We start from the raw sequence: 20,332 nt of genomic DNA on the forward strand, positions 1-20,332 counted from the left end.
TCACCACAATGTCACACAATTTCCGAGTTCCTCTTGGGATCTAGTCCCGGTCACAGTAATGTAGTAATCGGAATGTTCGCGGTATGGGATTGGACCACGGAATAGGTTTCCGGGCAGGCACTCTGTGAGCCCACTCGATGGAAAAGAATTGTGAGAGTGCTGCTGCTGGAAGTAGTTCTCGCAGCCACTTTTCAAAATATGCAACCGCATCCCGCCCCTCAACTCCCTCCAGGAAGCAGATGACCCTGACATTGTTCGGTTTGGATCGCCCGTCAGGGTATTCAGCTCTTACCTCCAGGGTCCGGAGTCGACTTGTGAGGTCTTGTTGGTCTGTTTCTATTAGTTGATTCTTCAGCTGGAGATCAGAGAGGGAGTATTCCGTTGTGCGGACTGTCTGCCACCTTGCGATAGTCAGATCAGTAGCAACATTGTCTATTTTAGACTCCAGGGATAAAGCCAAAGAGCCAATGAAGAGAGCGGCGCACCACAACAAGCGCAGGCACCAGACCAGAGTGCCCATGCCGTCAGCGTGTGCATTTCTCCTTGAATCTGCTGCCCCCGCCGGGCCTGCAGTTGAGCATGCCCGGAGGGTCAAAGAAGTTTTCATGTTCATAAAGTGCCTTTCCCGTACAAGCAAATGTCCAGGCCATGCGGAGTCCCCGGCAGGTTGAGCAGCTATCGCCTTGCCAACGTGAGCAGTACAGACCGTAACGTCCTGTTTGTCCCACCTCAGGGCTCCACTGCAGGGTTCTTTGTCAACAACGAGTATGGTCTCGGCGGTACAAAGTTTAGGTCGACCCAGGCCTCTGGAACCTTCCACAGCAGCAGCCAGCATCAGCAATGCTGGGCCTCAGTGGCTCCTCCCATGGCCACTGATTCAGTCACGTAGTGCCCCCCAGGAGGTCGTCAGGTCGCGGGTGCGGTGGGGACAATATTGATGCTGGATTGGCAGCTGGAGTGAGGATAAACGGCGGATAATTGAGCTATTATGTAGAGCCTCATTAGAGTGTGTCCGCCATCTTGGCTTTGCAAGCCTCGCCTCCTTAACATGGATTTTTTTTATATTGGGAAGTTTACACTAACGTTTGTTTGATCAGTGATTTGTAAATGAATGCAAGACCCCTTTCTCTTTGCTACATCTATGTTCAGCCAACATGGATTAGTTCCCTCGCCCTAAACCACCTAAATTGTTTAGAGACCGAGATTGGGCTGTGTTTGCAGCTAAGCAACAGGATTGTCATGAGACAAACTGCGGATTTCATGTTTGTGGGCAGAGATGGGATTTTAAAAACGAACGCACAATTTTTATATGCCTGTGAAGATGTGGGCGAGTGTTTGTGTTGAGGGAACTGTCCTTTGAGAGGTCTTGTTTGTTGAGTATTGGTTGAAAAGGTGTATTTTGGAAATTGATTTTGAGTTCAATACACATTTTATGAATTGGTTTATGAAGTAGGGGTTCTGGAGGGTATACATTAATGTAGAGGTATTAGAACTGGATTCAAGAGGTTTTTAAGTCTGACAACAGCCAAGATATTTTGATTTTACTAAAATGTAAATGCATAATATAATTCCTTGTAGAAGCTTTCAGGCAGCCCCCTTCTTCAATTGCTCTTTGTTTTCCCATTGACATTATTCTTCTGCCGACTACAGTACACAGCACGGGGTGTGGGGTCACTTGACTGTTAGTGACTGCACTTTGATTTTTCATTAGGAGCACATCCCACCCAAGTAGTAGTTTTCTTAAGTTCCAGGTAGTACTACGGCAGTGGGGGCTTTTTGAGCCCAGAAACCTATTAGCTTATAGCCGTTGTTTTTTTAAATTTCTTTTCTTATTGATGTTTCAGTAGTTTTCCCAACTATAGATTTTTGCAAAACCCATTACAAAGCAAGTATTGACAGCCAAATGGCAGACCTGTTGGCTTTGCCACTGCTTGTTTTTGGTGTTTGATGCTGAAGGCAACTCTCTTTAGGTGGAAAGGAGCCAAACACGCTGGAAATGTTGATCTGGGGAAAAGGGTGCATTTTTGAAAAAATACTATCAAGCACCACTTCTTTGAGTAATGAGTGAACATCACACACTATCATATGGTATAAACGCATTTCCAGCCAACAGAAGTCCCAACTTTGAGCCATCAACTTTACGAGCATTGGTAGTATGTGTTTGTAATGTTGTATTCTGTACCAGTCTAGTTCCTGTGTGTTAACTCATTATCTGAAGTAAATTGCAAGGTAATGCATTCCAAACATGCAGTGCAATGGTCGTGTAGGTATGTCAGACATGCTGATCTGTAGGCACCGGGGTTACTGTTTAACTTATGCTCTGATAAGAGGTCCATTCCTACACACTGCCAAGGTGCTTTAACCAAGTAGTGGTAACCTTGCAGAATGTGTTTAATAATGTGAACAGAAAAACCTCTGATTCTTCAGCAGTCTGGGAAGGTGAACCTGAATTCCATACATTCTTTAGTCTTAAATCTTTTGCTTGCATTATTCTGTTAAGTGTATTATGATTTCTGTTTGATGTTATCCATGAAAAGGATCTATATTGAGTACACGCTGCGCAATGCATAGCATATGTAGGATAGTCGTGCTAGACATACATAATAAGGTCGTGGAAAGTCACGGAGACATTCCACCTGGTGGCCACCTGGTCGAATGGTACTCGAGGCAGAGTGGTAACAGACAGAATAAGGATGAAGGAGTCAGAGCTCCAGTGAAGAAGTAAAGGGTTGTGACCACTACTGCTCGCGTGAGTCCGTTGACATTCGTGTTCTAGTTTTTCTAGTTGTTTTATGCACAGTAAGCAGCATGGATATATTTTAGACAATAGGGTAATTTAGAAAATCTGTTGGACACACCTCTTACAATGTTAACATTCAGTTTTTTCCCCATAGACCAATGAGTGGAACAAAAATGACGACCGCCTCCTGCAAGCAGTGGAAAATGGCGACTCCGAGAGATTGGCTTCCTTGCTGGGGAAGAAAGGTGTGGGTGCCACCAAACTGGACGGCGAGGGGAAAACTGCGTAAGTGATCCTCTTCTGCTCAAAGATCTTCTTCTGTGTCAATAAGATCTCAAACTTCCACTGTGCAGGATTATTTCTTGAATATTCTTCTGTGTCAATAAGATCTCAAACTTTCACTGTTCTTGAATCAAGGCCAGCAAAGGACCATCTGTTCTTCAACAGTGCAACACTCCATGGAATGTTGGTCTCTGTAATGATAACAACAAATATGGGAACCTAGAGATGCTTCTTAACATTTGTATATTTAAACTCCTGTGGATGGGGTGAAATATTTCTGCATGTTTAATCCGTTATGTGTCTAAAATGGTCTAATAAAACATATCAGATCAAGTTAGGTGTGATAATCTTTTTAAATGACTGCATTATGGTGAATGGATGAACCCAGTTATAGTAAGACTTTTACCTAATAGATTATAGCACTCACTAGCTAATACAGCTTTCAACAGAGACGAGGTCAGTTTGACCCTTCCTTCTTTTCATTTATACAGCTTATTCCTGCCACTAGAATTGCTCCTTGCCTCGTCTTCTTTATGGCTCACTACCAAGCGAGCACATGTAGTTCGGGTCTTACCCATTGGACTTCTTTGTGAAACTAATTTGAAAATTCCTCTTCGCTTAAAAAAATATGCAATACAACTTTTTGTCCTCTAATGCACATTACTCAGTCGCCCCAAACATATCCAGGTCCTGACGATAGCCCATTGATGAACTCTACTGGACTAAAAGATAGGCTATGTACAAGTGGCGTAAGAGAATTGGTTCCTCAGCCCAAATATCCAGTACATTGCTTGCACAGGGTGCTGCTCCATTCACCTACCACAGACCCCTTTTCCAGTGTACCACGCATATAGCGTACCACCTGTAAATGTAAATGTAAATGTAAATGTATTGGCATTTATATAGCGCACTACTTACCCGTAGGGTCCCAAGGCGCTTCGACCGCTGCGAAACCCTTCCTGGCTTCCCTGAGAGATGGTCCCTTAATGGGTATCTCCAGGGTGAGACCAGGCATCCCCGGCGGTCTGGTGGGGCCGTTAGTGAAGATGAGGCAAGCTAGTGCCCAGAGTTGCCGAGTATGATCGCTGATCAGAGTGGGCACCGAGGCGAGAGAATTATCGAGTCCGCTGACCCTGGTCCAGACACCTGCCGTGCCGGGAATCGAACCCTGTTCCCGGGCCGTCCTCTGCTCTCGGGTCTGCCGCCTCTAACCAGTGAGCCACACTACTTCACTGTAAACGTGGATATGAACATAAAATGTAAAACTTCTTTTTCAATGCTCTGTCTTCTCTTTTTTGCTAAGATATGACTAATTTATCTTGCAATTAAAGTGCTAATTAATATTTATATGGTATTTTAGCAATGATCTATTATCAAATGCATAGAAGTATGCAAAAAAGCAATGGGTGGAATTCCTGAATTAATCTCAGCCACTGGTAATTATTTGGGGCCTCATCCCAGTCTATCATTATTATGCCTAGTTTGGACCCAGCTGTAGGCAAATCAGTCTTGACTCTGGTCAGAAAGAGCAGTCTAGCCTAAACTACTAGGTCCTCCCTGAACCGTGGCTGCTGTCTTCAATAAAAAAAAGAAGAGGGGGCTCGAAGGCGCTACTCACCATTAACTTCGAGCTGTAGCACTTTTCCCCTCCAAGAGCAGGAAAAGGAAGGATTTCCTTACTGCTTCTGGAACCGAACTCCAACCAATCCTGGAGCTGCTTTCATGCTGTGGAAGCAGCCCCAGGATTGGTGGAAGCAGGCTCACCCAGCCCACATTTTGAGGCTAAGGGCCTGTGCCAGCAATCCCCAGGCTGTTTCACAGCGTTTGGTTTGCTGGGTCTACACTGCGCATGCCCCATAGGATGGGTGTAGACAGCCAGACAATCCATCATGCTGTGATCCTGCATTTGCAGAATTCAGCCCCACCCCTGCGCTGTACACCGCACGGGCCGGTGCAGTGGCAAATAAATAAAATGGCATTTAAATGCCATTTTATTTATTTGTGTTTGCCTGCTGTGCTCGCAGCTGGTGGGGCAATGCTCCTCCGCTCCTGTGGAGAAGCCGCCTCTGTCCCCGATTTGTCAAAAAAAGCAACCCAAGACCAGCATCGCTATGATTGGGGCTCTTCCGTCAGGTGTAGCTTGGCTCCAGTAGTAGCCGCGGCCGGTGCGTGTAAGCGTTGTGGAGCGGGGTGCGGGCGAGGCAGGGTGGCACGGAGGGAACTCGACAGACGATGGAATAGGGAGAATTAAATAAAGAAATCCTATTCCGCCGCCGGTCACCACCCCTATACCCCGTCACCCACCCCCCCCCACCCCCACCCCCCCACCGCGATTACCTGCACTGGCTGCGGCTGTCCAGTGGGACAGTGAGCACAGGACCCATGGCTGGACTTACCTGTTGTACTTTGAGCGTAGCACTGAAGTACACAAAAACGTGGTGGGTGAAATGCTTAAATTAGTATGAGCCACTGGTAATTACTCAAAAACGCATTCATTATTTTGCACACCTTGCTACCTCAGTTTGCACCTAGCCATATGCAATAAGGTGGGATGGTGGCCAAAAGAACAATGGGTTGAAATGCTACCCCGAGTTGTTTGCTGTGGTTAGACAAATTGCAACCATTCCTCCCAGCACCTTTTGCGTGTTTACTGAAATGCACATGCATACTAAATACCGAAATTATTGAAGAGGTGGTTCTATTTTTTTTTTTATATTATGCTGCTAGTATTACTGTCACCAACATTCAGCATGTATGGATAGACAAGGTATTAGCTGGAGCGACTTATGTGTTGAGCATAGGGCCATAACAAGGTTGCCATGGGAAATCAAGCAAGCAAAGAAAATGGCCGCCACCCCTTTTTGTTTTGTCGTAAAAGACATCCATAGTTGCAAGCATTCAAATGTTGGGACGGTCGCAGATGGAATATTGATTCCGTCATGCTCCTAGCCCAAGTACCACTCAACTGCTGGCCCTCTTTAAATGGCAGGTGGGAATGACCTCCGAGCGCCCTTGAGACACAGCCACCAAGACATCCCATGTCCATCTTGTGGAGACTTCCTTTGCCTTACTGATCCCCATATGAATTCCATATTGCTAATTCACCCCCTTTGAATTTTTGCATCTAATCCGTGAATAAAAAAATATGCCACCGTTTCTCTGCCACTGTCTGCACCTAGCGCTTTCCTCTGCACTTTTATATGTATTTTGGGCTTCTAGCAGTTCCTCACTTTACAAAAATACATATTTTCAATCTTGTCTTGGTCTGCCTGCGATCAAGGAGTACAGAATTCCAACAGCCTCAGTTCCTTGCACTATCGTAGCCTGCAGGGAAGGCTGCTGATCTTATCAGACATAAAAATCGAGATGAAAAATGTGTTAAATACTTGTGAGTTATTTCTGCTGAAAGCAATAGGAAATCCATATTTTCTTTTACTTAGAAATCCTTATTGAAGTCTTAATCGTTTGTCCACGTCATCAGATGTGGATAGTTTTTCTAAAAGAGAGAGCCATAGATGGTTCTAAGGGGACGATAAATGTGCTATTTTTCAGACAGTTGGTAGAACGCCTCCATGTCTTTTTAGATTAGTGGAAAGGTCAAAGTTCTCATCTACGAGAGGGGACCCATAAGGGGTCCAATAAGTCATGCATATTTAAATGACAGTTGTCATCCTCGGCATGTAGGGTAGCCTACAGAAATGAGTAAAAGGAAATCCATCTTAAACAAATGTGTCAATGAAGTTCTAGTGTTTTGTTCTTTGCCATGAGGCTGCAGTGGTTGACCCATTGCCCCATGCAGTATGCTGTGGATAGGGAGTAAAATATGAAATACAGTTGAACCGACCATGGGATGTAGCGAGCTGACCCCAAACCACCTCTATCGATGTATATAGTACGGATTTTTCTATTTATCAATTGTTTAGATTACATGAGTCTGGTAAGACAGCTAAAGCAACAGTCCCGCGCACTCATACAGTATAATAATACATCATGTAGACGTGATTCAAAAGCAAATGGAATCAATCCAACGTTGAAGTTTTTGATTTCTTTAATCGATCATCAAACAAGAAACACACAGCCAGCCGACACATGTTTCATCAGAGAAACCGTGTTCTCTGACTCTACAGGGCTCTGTGGCTGAATCCTAAGTCAGTAATATCCCAAAGCCGATGATAATTCCAACCCGGTAGGGTATGATAAGTCTTGGCAAAACGTTTGCTTTTCAAGAATAAAAAAGGCGAGCTTATCAAAGTTTAAAGTCGAAGACTTCAATGTTGGATTGGTTCCATTTTGCTTTTGAATCAAGTCTACATGATGTAATATTATACTGTATGAGTGTGCAGGACTGTTGCTATATGTATTTGTGCTTGCTTTCTCCAACACAAATTAAGGGGTTTTAGGTTTTCCCCCTACCTGTCAGCACCATACCAAATTCTTTTCCACCTAAAAACTTAACGTAAATACTGGCTAAGCGCCACGACTTCCTTCCTACGAAAACCCTGTCGGATTTACCCATGGTAAGACAGCTAAAGTTTTCTCAAGGCCAGACCTGATAATATGAGAGTGGTCTACTGGCTTGGTGCACAGAATGGTGTCATTATGCCATGCAGACAGATGAGGAGTTGCAAAGTCTGATAATCAAATTGTTTACTAGCGTCCTCTGCCCACCAAGAGCGTATTCTCAAGTTCAGTTTTTTATAGGGGATGTCTAGATCGGTGACCGGTGGACTTGGGTGAATCCAAGCTGTCCATTGGTGAGTTCTGCAGTCCAGACCTAAGTTGCCTGTTAAAGGGGGGCCTGGGGCATTCAGAAACACTGGCATGGCACCATGCTCCAAGTTGCTAGCTTATTGTGTAGTATGGGGCAGGTTATTTGCCCTCACGGATGTACCACCAAAATATTGAGTTTTATTGTCCTATAAAAATATAGTAGCCAGAACATCGACTCCCACACCAGTAAGGTAAGTATAACAGTACTTAATTTGTGCCAGTGGTTGGTGGTCAACACCACTGGCACCTCACTGGGACACTTTTGATTACCTATAGCAGTTATTCTGTATTCTTGGTGACCGTAACGTCGGGGCCTGGCACTGGTTCGCTGTATCCTATCTCGAGCCTCCCAGGCATTTGCCAGGTGATGGTCATTTCCTGTGTGTTGTGTGCTGGCACCATACTAAGTCAGATTTTTCTTTTCTTTACCCATTAACCGAGTGGTGGTGCTGGACTGCGCTACACTGCACTTGTAAGCCACTAAGGACTGGTGGTATAAGCAAGCCAGCCCTGCAGAGGGTGTTGGAGGGCACAGGTCACACTAGCTTGTCTGCTGGCTGAGTGCCCACCAGAGCCCAATGCTGTGTGTACAGAGTATCCGATGCTGTGTGTTCGCCCGGGTGGCTGCCACAGGAGTGATCCAGTCTACATACACTTTGCTTGGACAGTGTGCTTTGCTGTCCCTGGAATCTTGACAGTCATGGCTACACCACAGTGAGACCCGTAGATAAGGGAGGTGCAGCAATCCTCCCCTTTTCCTGGTTTGCTTGTGAGGTTAGGGCTCTCCCAGAGCACAGCAAGCCAGAAGAAAGCAAGTCCAGAATACTCCTGGAGGTAAAACCCCCTCAAGACTCTGGATAGCATGAAAAGAGCCAGGTTGTGTTGTGTGGAGTAGGGCCGTCCGCTTGTGCTCATCCCACGATCTACAAAACAAATGGTCCTTGAGGATTCGGTCAGAGTGGTTTTCAGAGGCCATTGGGTGAGACATGAGGTGGCACGGGTTCGTTAGGTGGCCTGTCACTTTCCGGGTGGTGCAGGGGCGGGTAGTTGAATCCATCCAACGACACCAATGTGCTTGCCTTGTCCGCATCATCAGGCTGGCGTTCTGGCGGCTTGAGCCTTCAGAGCTGATGCTAGGGTTTAGGAGTCAGTGGCAACAACTTAGTCAGTGGGACAAAATAGATGTGTGCAGAGGAAATTAATTCAGAGGACAGAGCCTTCAAAAGTTGCAATTTGCAGGTAGACAGAGACGCTCAAGTTGCACTATAGTAGCCTTGCTTTCGCTCCTATGTGCTGCATCTGATGCCATCCGTGTGCACTGATCCACCCCCTGTGCTACCTTTTCTTACCCTGTGTGAAAGAGAGCGAGCTTGGGTTCAGGGGGGAAAGAAAGCAAAGCAGTGTCAGATTTAGAGGTTGTCAGAGAGTACATCAACATAACATCAACATCCTGTACAGATACACATAGAAGAGCCAATACTGATGCCCTTTGCCCATTCACTGCACTTGTTTGCGTATATATTCTGAGATGGTATTGTGCAGGAAACTCTCCCTTTTTTATGAAGTCAGTGAGCCCTTCTAGCAAATAATGTTCTAATGGTCCTACGATGTTCAAAGACATGGATGGCAGTGAGGCAATGCACAGGTTCTGCAATAATAAGGGGGGGGCACATTACACTATAAACTCTAATCCCCATTCAGATTCTGTCAGAAAGCACTGCTACCGTCCATTATATCACCAGGCAGGGTGGTGGGAGTGGAAGACTCTTTGTTGGAAGGAGACTCACCTGTGACGGGGGCTTAATGACAGGAAATGTTTTTGATAACGGCTCAACTTGCAGGTTCCCTGGTGGATCACAGGTTAAAACGACACCACAAAATGACCTCGGTGATGTTCTCCAGTTTGGAATGTACTTTTTTTTGCCAATTGCCCAGAAGAGGAATGGTCCTTAGTTTTGTGCCATACACTCCCATTTGAATGATTTCCAAGGGATGCTTCAAGTTTCGGTTGGCTTAGGGCCTGCTGTTTGCGTTCCACAAGATCCACTACTGTTGAAAGCCCTGCGTACAGCACTGGAGATTCAAGCACAGATGATTATGATCACCTTAGGTCGGGCAGGGAGTATCTGATAGGCCATTTTTCTTGGTACTCCGCATTCTAACTCCTCTCCTGCAACAGGATAGTCGGGTGTTACATCCCTGTCTCCAAACACTGTGTCTGCAGATGTGGAAATTAAGTGGTTCCTGATAGAGTCCTCTTGCCTTCATGATGAACTTGTGGACGTCATCTTGGCTGCCAGGAAACCATCTGCAAAATCCAATTATGGACGTCGCTGGAGCAGATTTCTTCAGTGGTGGGAGTTGAAATGCATAGATCCATTTAAATCCCACTTTTCTGACGCTCTGTGGCTCTGTCTCTTGCTCAGCAGGGTGTGACAGAGGCCCTGTCTTCCTTCATGCGCCTCCCTGACCAGCAATCCTTGGTTAGATATCCACTAATGTCCTTTATTTGTTTCCTCCCACTCACATTAATTTTTAGGTCGAGCAGACCTAAAAAGCATGCGAAGCATGCTTTGTCTGCTCGACATCTTTTGTTGGCGTGTTCAGGGGAATGTGAGACAGTGTACATGCACGAGCCTCTGCTGTCTCCGATTTGCCCTCGAGGGCGCGCACGTCGCCGTGCACATCCCTTGCCTGCCATTCACATGCTCTCGCAATCACACACAGGCAAAGTCACGCATGCGCACACACATTCCAACGCGCATAAACACTCCCCCCTCCCACCCCCCCAACACGCAGGGCTTACATACACACACAAACGTGCACACACACACCCTCCCAACCCCACTCACCGGGCATACGCAGGGCTTCCACACTGGGGGGGCGGGCGCCGTCAATGTGCCCCAACGCCCCCCCTCACCGGGTAATACTCCTCTCGTCCTGTTCCTCCGTGTCCAGACTCCGCAGCCCACTCCGTTGTTTCTCCGCCCCTTCCGGACAGTTCATGCGTGTCGCGCCTCTCCTTTCTCCCGCCTCCCGATTTGCGTGTCAGGCCTCGCTCTTGCTGTCATCTGCACTGTAGTGCATTCATCTTTTTTATTTTTCAACAGTTATTTATTTCATCCCTGGATGTTTAACATGCCTTAAACTTAACGCGCTTTCAACTTTAACGTGGTCGGAGTATATTTGCAAGTATCGGTATGAGAGTCCAGCTGTGATTAATTTTGCACGTGAGTGTTTTGTATACATCGGGGCTCGAGTTTACTACCTAACATGTCATTGCGCACGGACACGCTTTTCTTTAGTTCAAAACACTTGTTTTAGGTATGCTATGTCATAATTCCCTACGTGAGTGCATTTCTTGACGGACTTTTTTTCCGTTCAAGGGGAGAGGGAGCGTAAGCAGTAAGCACCACCCTAGGTGCTTTACAAAGTTGCACTGCGCCGGAAGACCTCCCAAGTACGTATTTAGCACTGTCGGTGTTTCTTGGGAAGGTCTCAGGTGTTAATGTACACGTAGCAGTTGTCGTATTGCATGTGTGACGGCGCTATCAGCCACACTGGTTTTTCCATACCTAAATCAGGTTGCAATGTGTAGTTCCAATTTTAACGTTGCAAAGGGCCAGAAATGCGTTGCTGTCGTAAAGCTTTGTTACGAAATGTAGCCATGTTGTTTTTCTCCCTACATAAAATATTGGTTTTCTCGCTGAAATCACGTAGTGTAACTGTAACCAAATTTGCTTGCATGTCTTCCTTCTCTGGTGGTAATAAATGCAGGTGCTTTTTGTTAATCATAAACAGTATTCAAAGGAGTCACTGACAAGTTCAAAATGATTTAATGTATTGTGGTGATTACCGTCATCTGGTTTTTAACCTTACAGTTTATTTAAGTGCCAAACGGGATGGAAAGAAATTGCTCTTGTCATATAGTGCACGAATAGAAATTGAGAAGACAAAAACGGTAAACGGCGCTCTTTAAGCAGGCGCAGACGGTTCAGACGTGTTTGTTTTCTGTTGGTAAATACTGCTGACAAAACGGGGTTTGGAGAAAACCATTAGTGCATGAAGCAAAATCAAAATACGTGACTGCGAAATTAACAGCAGTGCTGGCAACATATTGTCACCTTCTGGAACGGACCTGCATAGATTAAACGTATTTTCGTGGTCCCCAGGCATGAACTTGTCATTCATTGAGTCGTAACGCCGCCCGCACAATGCAGACCCGGTCAGGTGTTTGTTGACCTCTTTGTATACGCACGCAAACATGGGACATTGAGCGTTTGTATCCCCGAGCCAGCACACAAAGAACATCTCCACTAGGGTCTCCGCCAGTCTGGGTGCGAAGATGCGCTTCGGGAATTCCTCAGGCGCTATAGTGCACCCGTCAGGATCTCAGCCCGTCTCTTGTGATGACAACTGTGGGCTCACACTGCACCGAACTGCCAGAAATATTAAGAGTTAGCAGCGGGTAGTGTCCGTCCCTTGCGGACCGAGTAATTCCCCCCCCCCTCCCCCTCACCCCCACACACACACACACTCACACACCGCTTCCCCCAGGCCCCCCTTTTATTGGCCACGGATACCGCTGTCCATTTATCTTCGAGAATATGGAACTACGGGGACCACGCCATTATTATGGTCTATGAAAAAAACAAAGCAGTCACTGGCCAGGCAGAAGCAGCTGCCTTGCATGTGTGATGTCAACACAGACGTCCATAGCGCTGCGATGCCCTGCTTTCTAAACTGTGCTGGGACAAGCGCCTTTGACTTCTACTATCGGTTCTATCATTCTGCACAGCTACCAAAAGCGGCCTCCAGGAGCTGTGACCACAAACTCCCATCAGCACCCACCTCAGCCTCCGCGGTGTGTACAGGGCCCATGTGATATTTTATGTGACCCGCAGTTTATTGTAAATATACTTAAATCGCTCGAACAGTTCATTCAATCCAAGTGTACCCTGTTGTTATTTTTAGTTATTCCCAAACGTAGATTCCCAGCATCAGATCCCAAAAGATGCAAAACACGGACAGGTCTACTCTCAGTATTTGACCCAAATCATCCCTTCTTGCTTAATATGTTGTCCATCTGAGGAACTATTTTGCAATTCATATCCGCTAACCCTCCCCCCTCCACTCCGATAAATCTCCACAATTCAGCCTGAGTTAACATCTTTATCGCTTGAGGAATGGTGAAAAAGACTACAGATTATTGCTATTGCACTCCAGACCCATTTCCCACTAACTGTGAGTCTGAAGTCCTGAATATTACCACTTGTTTAAAACTTCTATTTACTATCAATATAACGAGGCATGAGGCAGCAGTTACATCAGAACATTCCGAGACCATTAGAGCTTTTGAATATGTTTGTTCACCCAGATATAATGCATCTCCCTTTCTTCTTTAACATGCAGCTTAAATGGTCCTGACACGTGAAAAATGCTTAAATAGGACCGTGACAAAATTAGCTTGAAGCCCTGATAGCTCCGTCGGTAGAGCATCAGACTTTTAAGCTAGGGTCCAGGGTTCAATTCCCTGTTCGGGCGCATAGCATCTTATTCAACTTTTATCTGCTATTAACTATATTAGAAATGAAGAATTTTTTTTAGCTTTTTACTCTCCTCTCTCTACCGAAAGGTGAGCTCCGAACGTGTTACTGGTAGCTCGTGCTCTGAAGAGGGACAAACAGAACTGTGAGTCTTAGAGGGCCGGGGCGAGGTCAGTCTCACCCCTGCTGGGGACCCCCCTCCCTGTGGCACTGCTCGTTCTGCCCTGGCTCGTGTACAGCATGCAGCCTACAGAGAGTGTGGAGACACAAGCGAGGTGTAAAGTGAGTATACATCAGTGTCCCACCCTCTAGTTCGATGTGTCACTGGGACCTCATACTGTGAGGAGAGATGCACAGAGCTGTAAGGTCTTACAGGGAGAAAGGAGAGTGCCATCCTGCCCTCCTGGACAGCAACACCACCCTGCCCTAAAATAAAACACTTTCTCCATCAAATATAATCCATGATATAAATATGGAAGATTACATTTTACCAAGTGAGGAAACTCCTTAGTAAATCTGTTTTCATTTGCACTACGTTATCAAAAGAAATTGCATTGTTTTTTCACCAAGATACAAAAACAAGCATTTGCAATGCAATAGGTCTCGCATTTACACGAGTTTAAGCTATTGGCATTGCAAATGTCAATGCCTTTTATTTATGTTTTTGGAACCGAAAACAGAAATAAAAGGCTTTGTTATTTGCAATGTCAATAGCTCAAACTCGCGTAAATTCGAGACCTATTGCAATGCAAATGCTTGTTCCTCCATGAGATTTAAATCTTATGTTGACTTTCCTGAATCAAGCCAATGTACTGTTGTCCTGTTTGAGTTCTCACGCTAGAGACCGTAATGCTGGTGGCAATGTCTTCAGCTCGTCAGGTCAGAGAATTTCAGGCCATCTCACTTTGTTCACAGTTCATGTTTTTCTCCCCTGATAAGTTGGTCCTTCATACAAGCCCATCTTTCCTGCCCAGGGCGGTACAGTCTTTCACTCTCAGCAAGTCCATTATCCTTCCACGCTGTCCTCTTCCTCACTCCAAAGTGGCCACATTGACAAGACCCCAAATATGCTGGGTCACGTTACGTCAATCATACTCATTAGGACAGATTGGATGATCCGCATTTTGTAGGTTTTACAGGAGCTAAAATGGGCAAATGCATCCTTTCTGGTTGGTTTATCCTCATCCTCTGTATCAAGTTCTCTTATGCCTTAGTTAAAATATTTTTCGGAGGGCGTACGTGCCTTCGCCACCAAGGCCATGGTTGCTTCTACACCTCACATTAGATCCATTCCGGTGATGGGCATCTGCCTGGTGCTACAATGTCATCCCTTCGTACATTTGCCAAACATTACTGCTTGACCGCTCAGGTATGTCCAAGCACAGCTTGGGATGCGTTGCATGACTTGTCAATTCCACCCTCCAGGGAGGTATTGCTTTGGGTTCATAAGCTGAGGCATCTGGGGAAAGATGTATCCATCAGAAGTAAAACTACTTACCTTTGGTAACAGTATTCCTGGTAGATGCATAATATTCATGCAAATTCCCCGCCATCCTCCCTTCTCCCATAAGTGACATGAATCATTTGAAGGTATGCAAATATGTTATGCGTTGTAATTGGCGGTGTTGATGCTTAATTATTTCCACTCTGCATGCCTCAAAGGAGTAAAAAAAAGAACCGGACACCCAGGGCAGACCTCTGATTGGTCATTAATATACTCTAGTACGATCTCATACAGCAGGTGGACATGAGGCTGCAGCACCTGGCAGTGCTGAAGAGGGTTTTCAAGGGACTCGGTTTCCATTCCTGACACCTGGAGGGATATCTGTAAAGTAAGGAAAGAATCCTTCAGAAATATTGTTTGGTAAGTCACTTTTCCTCTGTACACACCTGAGAAGAGGCCTCGGATTCAACACCCAACATTCTACATCAAGGCTAGACTGATCACACACTCTCCGAGTCCTGCATCAATCACCCCGCTCTAGGTAGATCTACCAAGAACCCCAAAAATGTTTGTTTCTGGAGAATCAAACTACAGAGGACATGATACCCCTTACTTTTCTCTCGTGCTGAGCTCCGCTGATCTTTTTAGTTATTTAATGGGTCTCGTGTGCAGTGTGTTGTGTGTACTAACTTTATAGTAGTAAAAATGATTTACGTAGAAGACGACACAGGAGAATATTCGTCCTGCTTAACAAAATTAAATTTTTTCCCTGTTTGGTAAACTACAGGTCGGTGATTTAGGCAGCGTTGGGGTGTTCTGAAACGACTGTGCATTCTTTGTTATTGACGGGCAGCTCTGCGCTTCGAAATGACACCCAGCAAGCATACTACTGTGCATTAAGAGCGCGTGGCGTCATCTGCCTTCGTCGGTGTCCGTAGTGGTGCATTGGGGGCTCTTACTTTGAAAATCTGGGTTTATTTAATTCGGGAATGGAAGTCACGACGCGAAGCTCCGCACAGAGTGACCTGGATTCAAGAAGCGGCCGGGATTACGTTTTGATGAGATCAGAGACGTTGTATTATTGTTGCTTTTTTGTTACATAAGCGCCGCATCTCTGTTGGAGGAGGGAGGCTGTCATTAGAAAGGAAAGGCCTTCGTGCGCCTCATGTTAATTAATGAGTCGACTTCTGGCAGTGGGCCCAGGTGATCTATTTCCAGTGACCCGATACAATATTTTTCTGACGTCTTTTTTTAATTTGCATTTCTATGTTAATTGTCGGGATTCCGCAAGAATGACTTTGTCGGATGCTTGCGTTTGCGCGGGCTGGCGAGGCTATTCGAGAACATCTCGGGGTACTTTTTTTTGTCAAAATCGGTTTATTGAATGTTTTTTCACAGATTACAAACATTGCACAAAGAACAAGAACCACAGTGTGTTCAGACTTGCTCTGCAGGTGCACGTGCCAGTCCTTAGATCGCTAAAAGAAAATAATTCACAGTTTCACTTTACAGTGGTGAACAGGTCCCAGTTGTACCCCTCGGGGTACTTTTTAACACTAACTGGCAGTGCTTGTCTGTAGATCTTTACCAGACACCTACTGTCACATTGAACATGTTTGTTCTAAAATAAACTCGAAATAAAATGCTGTCCAGTGATAGAATGGTCTATGGGTTCCTACTGAGACTCGACTGGGTATCTGACATCCACATACCACTGAGCCAATACAGTGCCTCGGCAAGTAATAAACAACAAAATGAGCATTTGGGCTTTACTTATTCACATTATACTGTTTTGCAATTTGAGGCCCTGTGAGATAAAGTGATTCACTTAGAATCACTTAATTTCTGTTGGTCAATTGCTGAAGCTGGGATTGAAATTCAGGACCCCAGGTTTTACATCCTGCATATTTAGCTATACCCATATCCTGTCCAGAGCCTATAGAATTACGCAGATGGTACTATGCATTGTGCATGGAAGTTTGTTTTTTTCTGAACCTCAAAATATAGATATGGGATACAATGTCCGCGTGGGTAAAGGCCACTGAGTGACTTTGTACACCTTTCTGAGACGTAGACGCTAGCTGTCTCCACAATACGCCTTTGTGCCACTTCTTTTTTTTTTTTTTGCTGATTTATATAGTACAAACTCGGCCCGAAGGTATTGGAGCACTTTACATGAGCACCAGTTACGTTACACTAGGACACATTACATTTGTTTTGGGTAGGCATGGGGAGATTAAGTGATTTGCCCAGAATCGCAGGATGTGGAGTCGACCCGAGGTTCAAACCTTGGTTTCCCAGTTCCAAAGTCGGTAGTCTAGTCGTGAGACCACATCTTCTACCACTGACCTGTTGGGTGCCCCAGATCAATGCAGCTGTGATCCAGCTCCTCTTCCGTGTTTCAAATGGAGGCTTCTTTAGGACATATATAGGGTAGTGAGATAAATGAACATGGGCTTCGGCCTTGGCTAGCTGACATACCTATGGCCGTGCTGCTGTGGCAAAATAGTGACTATGAGCCGTAAGAGTGACTTTATCTCATCCCTTCCACTCGAAATGTAGACACTCTTCTCTGTTGGTACTACTGCATACCTGTTAAATTTCTTCTCAGATCTCTATAAAATACTTCCTCTAGTAGAGTGGTTTTGCATTAGTGAGAGTGCTGTTTTACTAGTTTTTAGAATTGCAATTGTGACTGCATAACTATTCCAGTGAACTGTATTTACTCCCATCAACTCAATTTGTATCCAAATAAACATCTGGAGGCAAATAAAAGGTAAAATATTCTTTTTCTCCGTTTGCATAGGCTACTTACACTTTGTTGTAGCCAGTGTTGTAGGATTCGAAGCTTGGCAATTAAAACAGAATTGTGGGGTCAGTGGTATTCTACTTCAGTGCTGTGCTCCTTCGAATACAGAGCTGGTCTAAGTAGCATGGTCCGGAATAATAATAGAAGCATGTAACTGTAATCGTTTCACCTAAAATATGATGCCCTCCAGAGACAGTAAGAATGCTTGGACTTTTGAAAAATAATTACAACCATTACTTTTGCATGCAGTCCTTTCCTCTACACGACAGACAATGGCATCTAACGTCCGGGGACCTGGACACATCAGTTTCTTTTTAGGTCTCTCCTGTGATAGCGCATGCGCTCTCACTTGCAAAAGATATTGTATACTAGATGGCGCTTGGAGCCCAGCACACCTATTGCTTATTATTTGTGGGCTCCATTGTTACTCATATCTGCTTCCTCCTAAATGTGCAGTTTGTGTCTGCTTCACTTCCTCTTCTTTGTTTTGGAGCGTGGACCAAGTACTGATGGCTTCATTTTGATTAGTGACCTTCTGTTGGTGGTACTTAAATAGAGATACTACTTTTCTTTCTTCTTCCCTCGTCTTCCCTGTTGTTTCTTCCATCCCTTCCCCCACACTGCCTTGTCTGTGTTGCTACTTCCCTCCTATCCCCCACACCAACTTGTTTTTGTTTCTTCTTCCCTCCCACTGCTACCCCCTTGTTTGTGTTGCTTTTTCCCTCCCATTTTCCCTGTTGCCCCTTCCAATCCCCACCATTGTCTGTGTTGCCCCCATCCGCCATAACACAAAAAGTGCTTTGACATGGCCAGTTTGGGCCGCATAATTGCGGTTTTTTCTCTCCAACTTCCCGTTCCCTCCGGTTATCCGTGTTGATTCTTCCCACCCAATCCCTACCCTCCCGCTGTTGGTGCTGCCCTTGTCTCTACCTACCATAAGCAAAAAAAAGTGCTACCACACAGCCAGCACTGGCTGGGTCATTGCGCTTTTTATCGCTTTCTGTTCCCGAACACCCACCTACCTGCCATAAGAAAAAAAGTGCTGACACGCCCAGTGCTGGCCGCATCATACCGATTTTTTTCAGCATCAGGTTTTGGGGAAAAGTTTATATTACAGGTACTGTTTTGCTCCAGGTCAAAGCTGGGAACCTTCAAAAAAGTGAAATCTACTTTTTAGATTTATATTTCTGGTTTGAGCGGAGACCAGTGGGTGGTTTGTTAAATTCTTTCTTAACCTGGATTGTTAACAAGGTTATGTGGTTAACATGTTAAATGATGGAAGAAAGGTCTTGTATTCTGACAAGAGCCCACTGACCCTGGAACCCTCATCACTCCTAAAACATACAGCAACAGGCTGTCTGTCACTTTTGTCTGCTCCTTGCATAGCCCAACTCACTCCCAGCCTTTACTCATACGATGTGATTTTGTTTGCTTAACACATATCCTGTTTCAGGAGCCAAACCGTTTCTCTCAACATATTCAGAGCAAATAAACTTGTCTGCCTACTTGAGAAACTCCTTACAAATACAGAACAGGCAATGCAACAGCAGTGCAAACTTCCCACACAGTTCTTGTATTGATTTCAATGCATAAGTTCTTCAATGCTGCCTGACAAAGGATTTGCTTGTTTTAAATCTTTGCAAAAACAGTAAGCGAAGAGAAACTGTTGGAATGTAAACAAGTAGAAAAAAGTCTGAAACTCATGTATCGAAAGTGAGTTTATATACCTGAATCTTTTCTCAGATGATTGATAGCGGAATTCGCAGAATGATGCACAAAGGTAAACTTAGACATTTGGTCAAAATTTAGAGACCCGCCCAGAGTGCGAACATAAAGATAGTACTAGTAAATGCCCTTTGTGAAATCCCAAAGTTGTGAACTTAGATGTTTTGTCAAAGTTTAGACCGAACGTCTCATTTTAGCTTTGTGAATCGGGCCCGGAGTTTGTGGATGTTATAAGGGCAATTGTGTTAAGTAACACTCCTTTTACTTCTGCCTGTTGTCTCTTTTGGTGGATCTCGGGGAAGTGATATGGTAAACATCCCACGTAATTGTAAAACGCTTTCTGCTGGTGCATTGACACATGGTCCGGTCCATCGCCTTCTGTTTATGCATTCCCTAAGACAGCACATGCTATGCAGTAGGGTTAAAACCGATTGGCAAAAGCTATTGGTCCTTAAAACGAGACCTGTTGTCTTTGCCAATGTTTGTTCTTTTAAGTCTTAGGCAAACTCTCATGTGCAATATCATGAAGATGTTTACCACATGCAACATGCCTTCAGCAGGTGCAGGTGTGGCGCTGTTTGAACTCTCTCCATCTGTGAACAAAGGGCACTACCTTTCTGTTGTGGTGCTAATTCTTGGCTGCCTTCTCTTTCCTTACTGCAAAATAAGTATCTGGTAAACTGATTGATTCCAAATTTATTGACGGCACTTTGTGTAGAATGAATTTCACACAGTAACACACACATTGAGCTGTCGGATCCTAAAGTACCCTCTGGACGGTTTGCGCTTAATCCCTCCCCCTTTCGGATATTTGTGTCCCATCAAAGGGCGGCTGCAAACTATTGATAAATGGCACTGCGGTTCGGAAGAAGAAGGGGGACTCCCTGGGCTTTAAGTGGGCCGGGTCTCAAGGGGTCTGAGCGCCCGCAGTTTTTTAAAGGGGGCCTCGACCCGGGTCTCTATCAGGCTCTGTTTTGAGCCTTGGCACAGGTGGTCAGTTTTTTCCCGGACTGCAG

The 20,332-nt window shown here is 45.2% G+C and overlaps 1 protein-coding gene across 4 annotated transcripts in view; it reads left to right on the plus strand.

The window, feature by feature from the left end:
• The window catches only part of RAI14 (retinoic acid induced 14), a 430,174-nt gene that overhangs the window by 200,957 nt on the left and 208,885 nt on the right, over nt 1-20,332 (plus strand). For all 4 annotated transcript variants that reach the window (XM_086960508.1, XM_086960510.1, XM_086960512.1 and 1 more), the window contains one exon: nt 2,895-3,025. In XM_086960508.1, the coding sequence (XP_086816634.1) occupies nt 2,895-3,025 (131 nt within the window). The remainder of the gene's footprint in view (nt 1-2,894; nt 3,026-20,332) is intronic.

The sequence above is a fragment of the Lissotriton vulgaris genome, chromosome 3_1 (genome assembly GCF_964263255.1).
Source record: "Lissotriton vulgaris chromosome 3_1, aLisVul1.2, whole genome shotgun sequence".
NCBI classification, from domain to species: Eukaryota; Metazoa; Chordata; class Amphibia; order Caudata; family Salamandridae; genus Lissotriton; species Lissotriton vulgaris.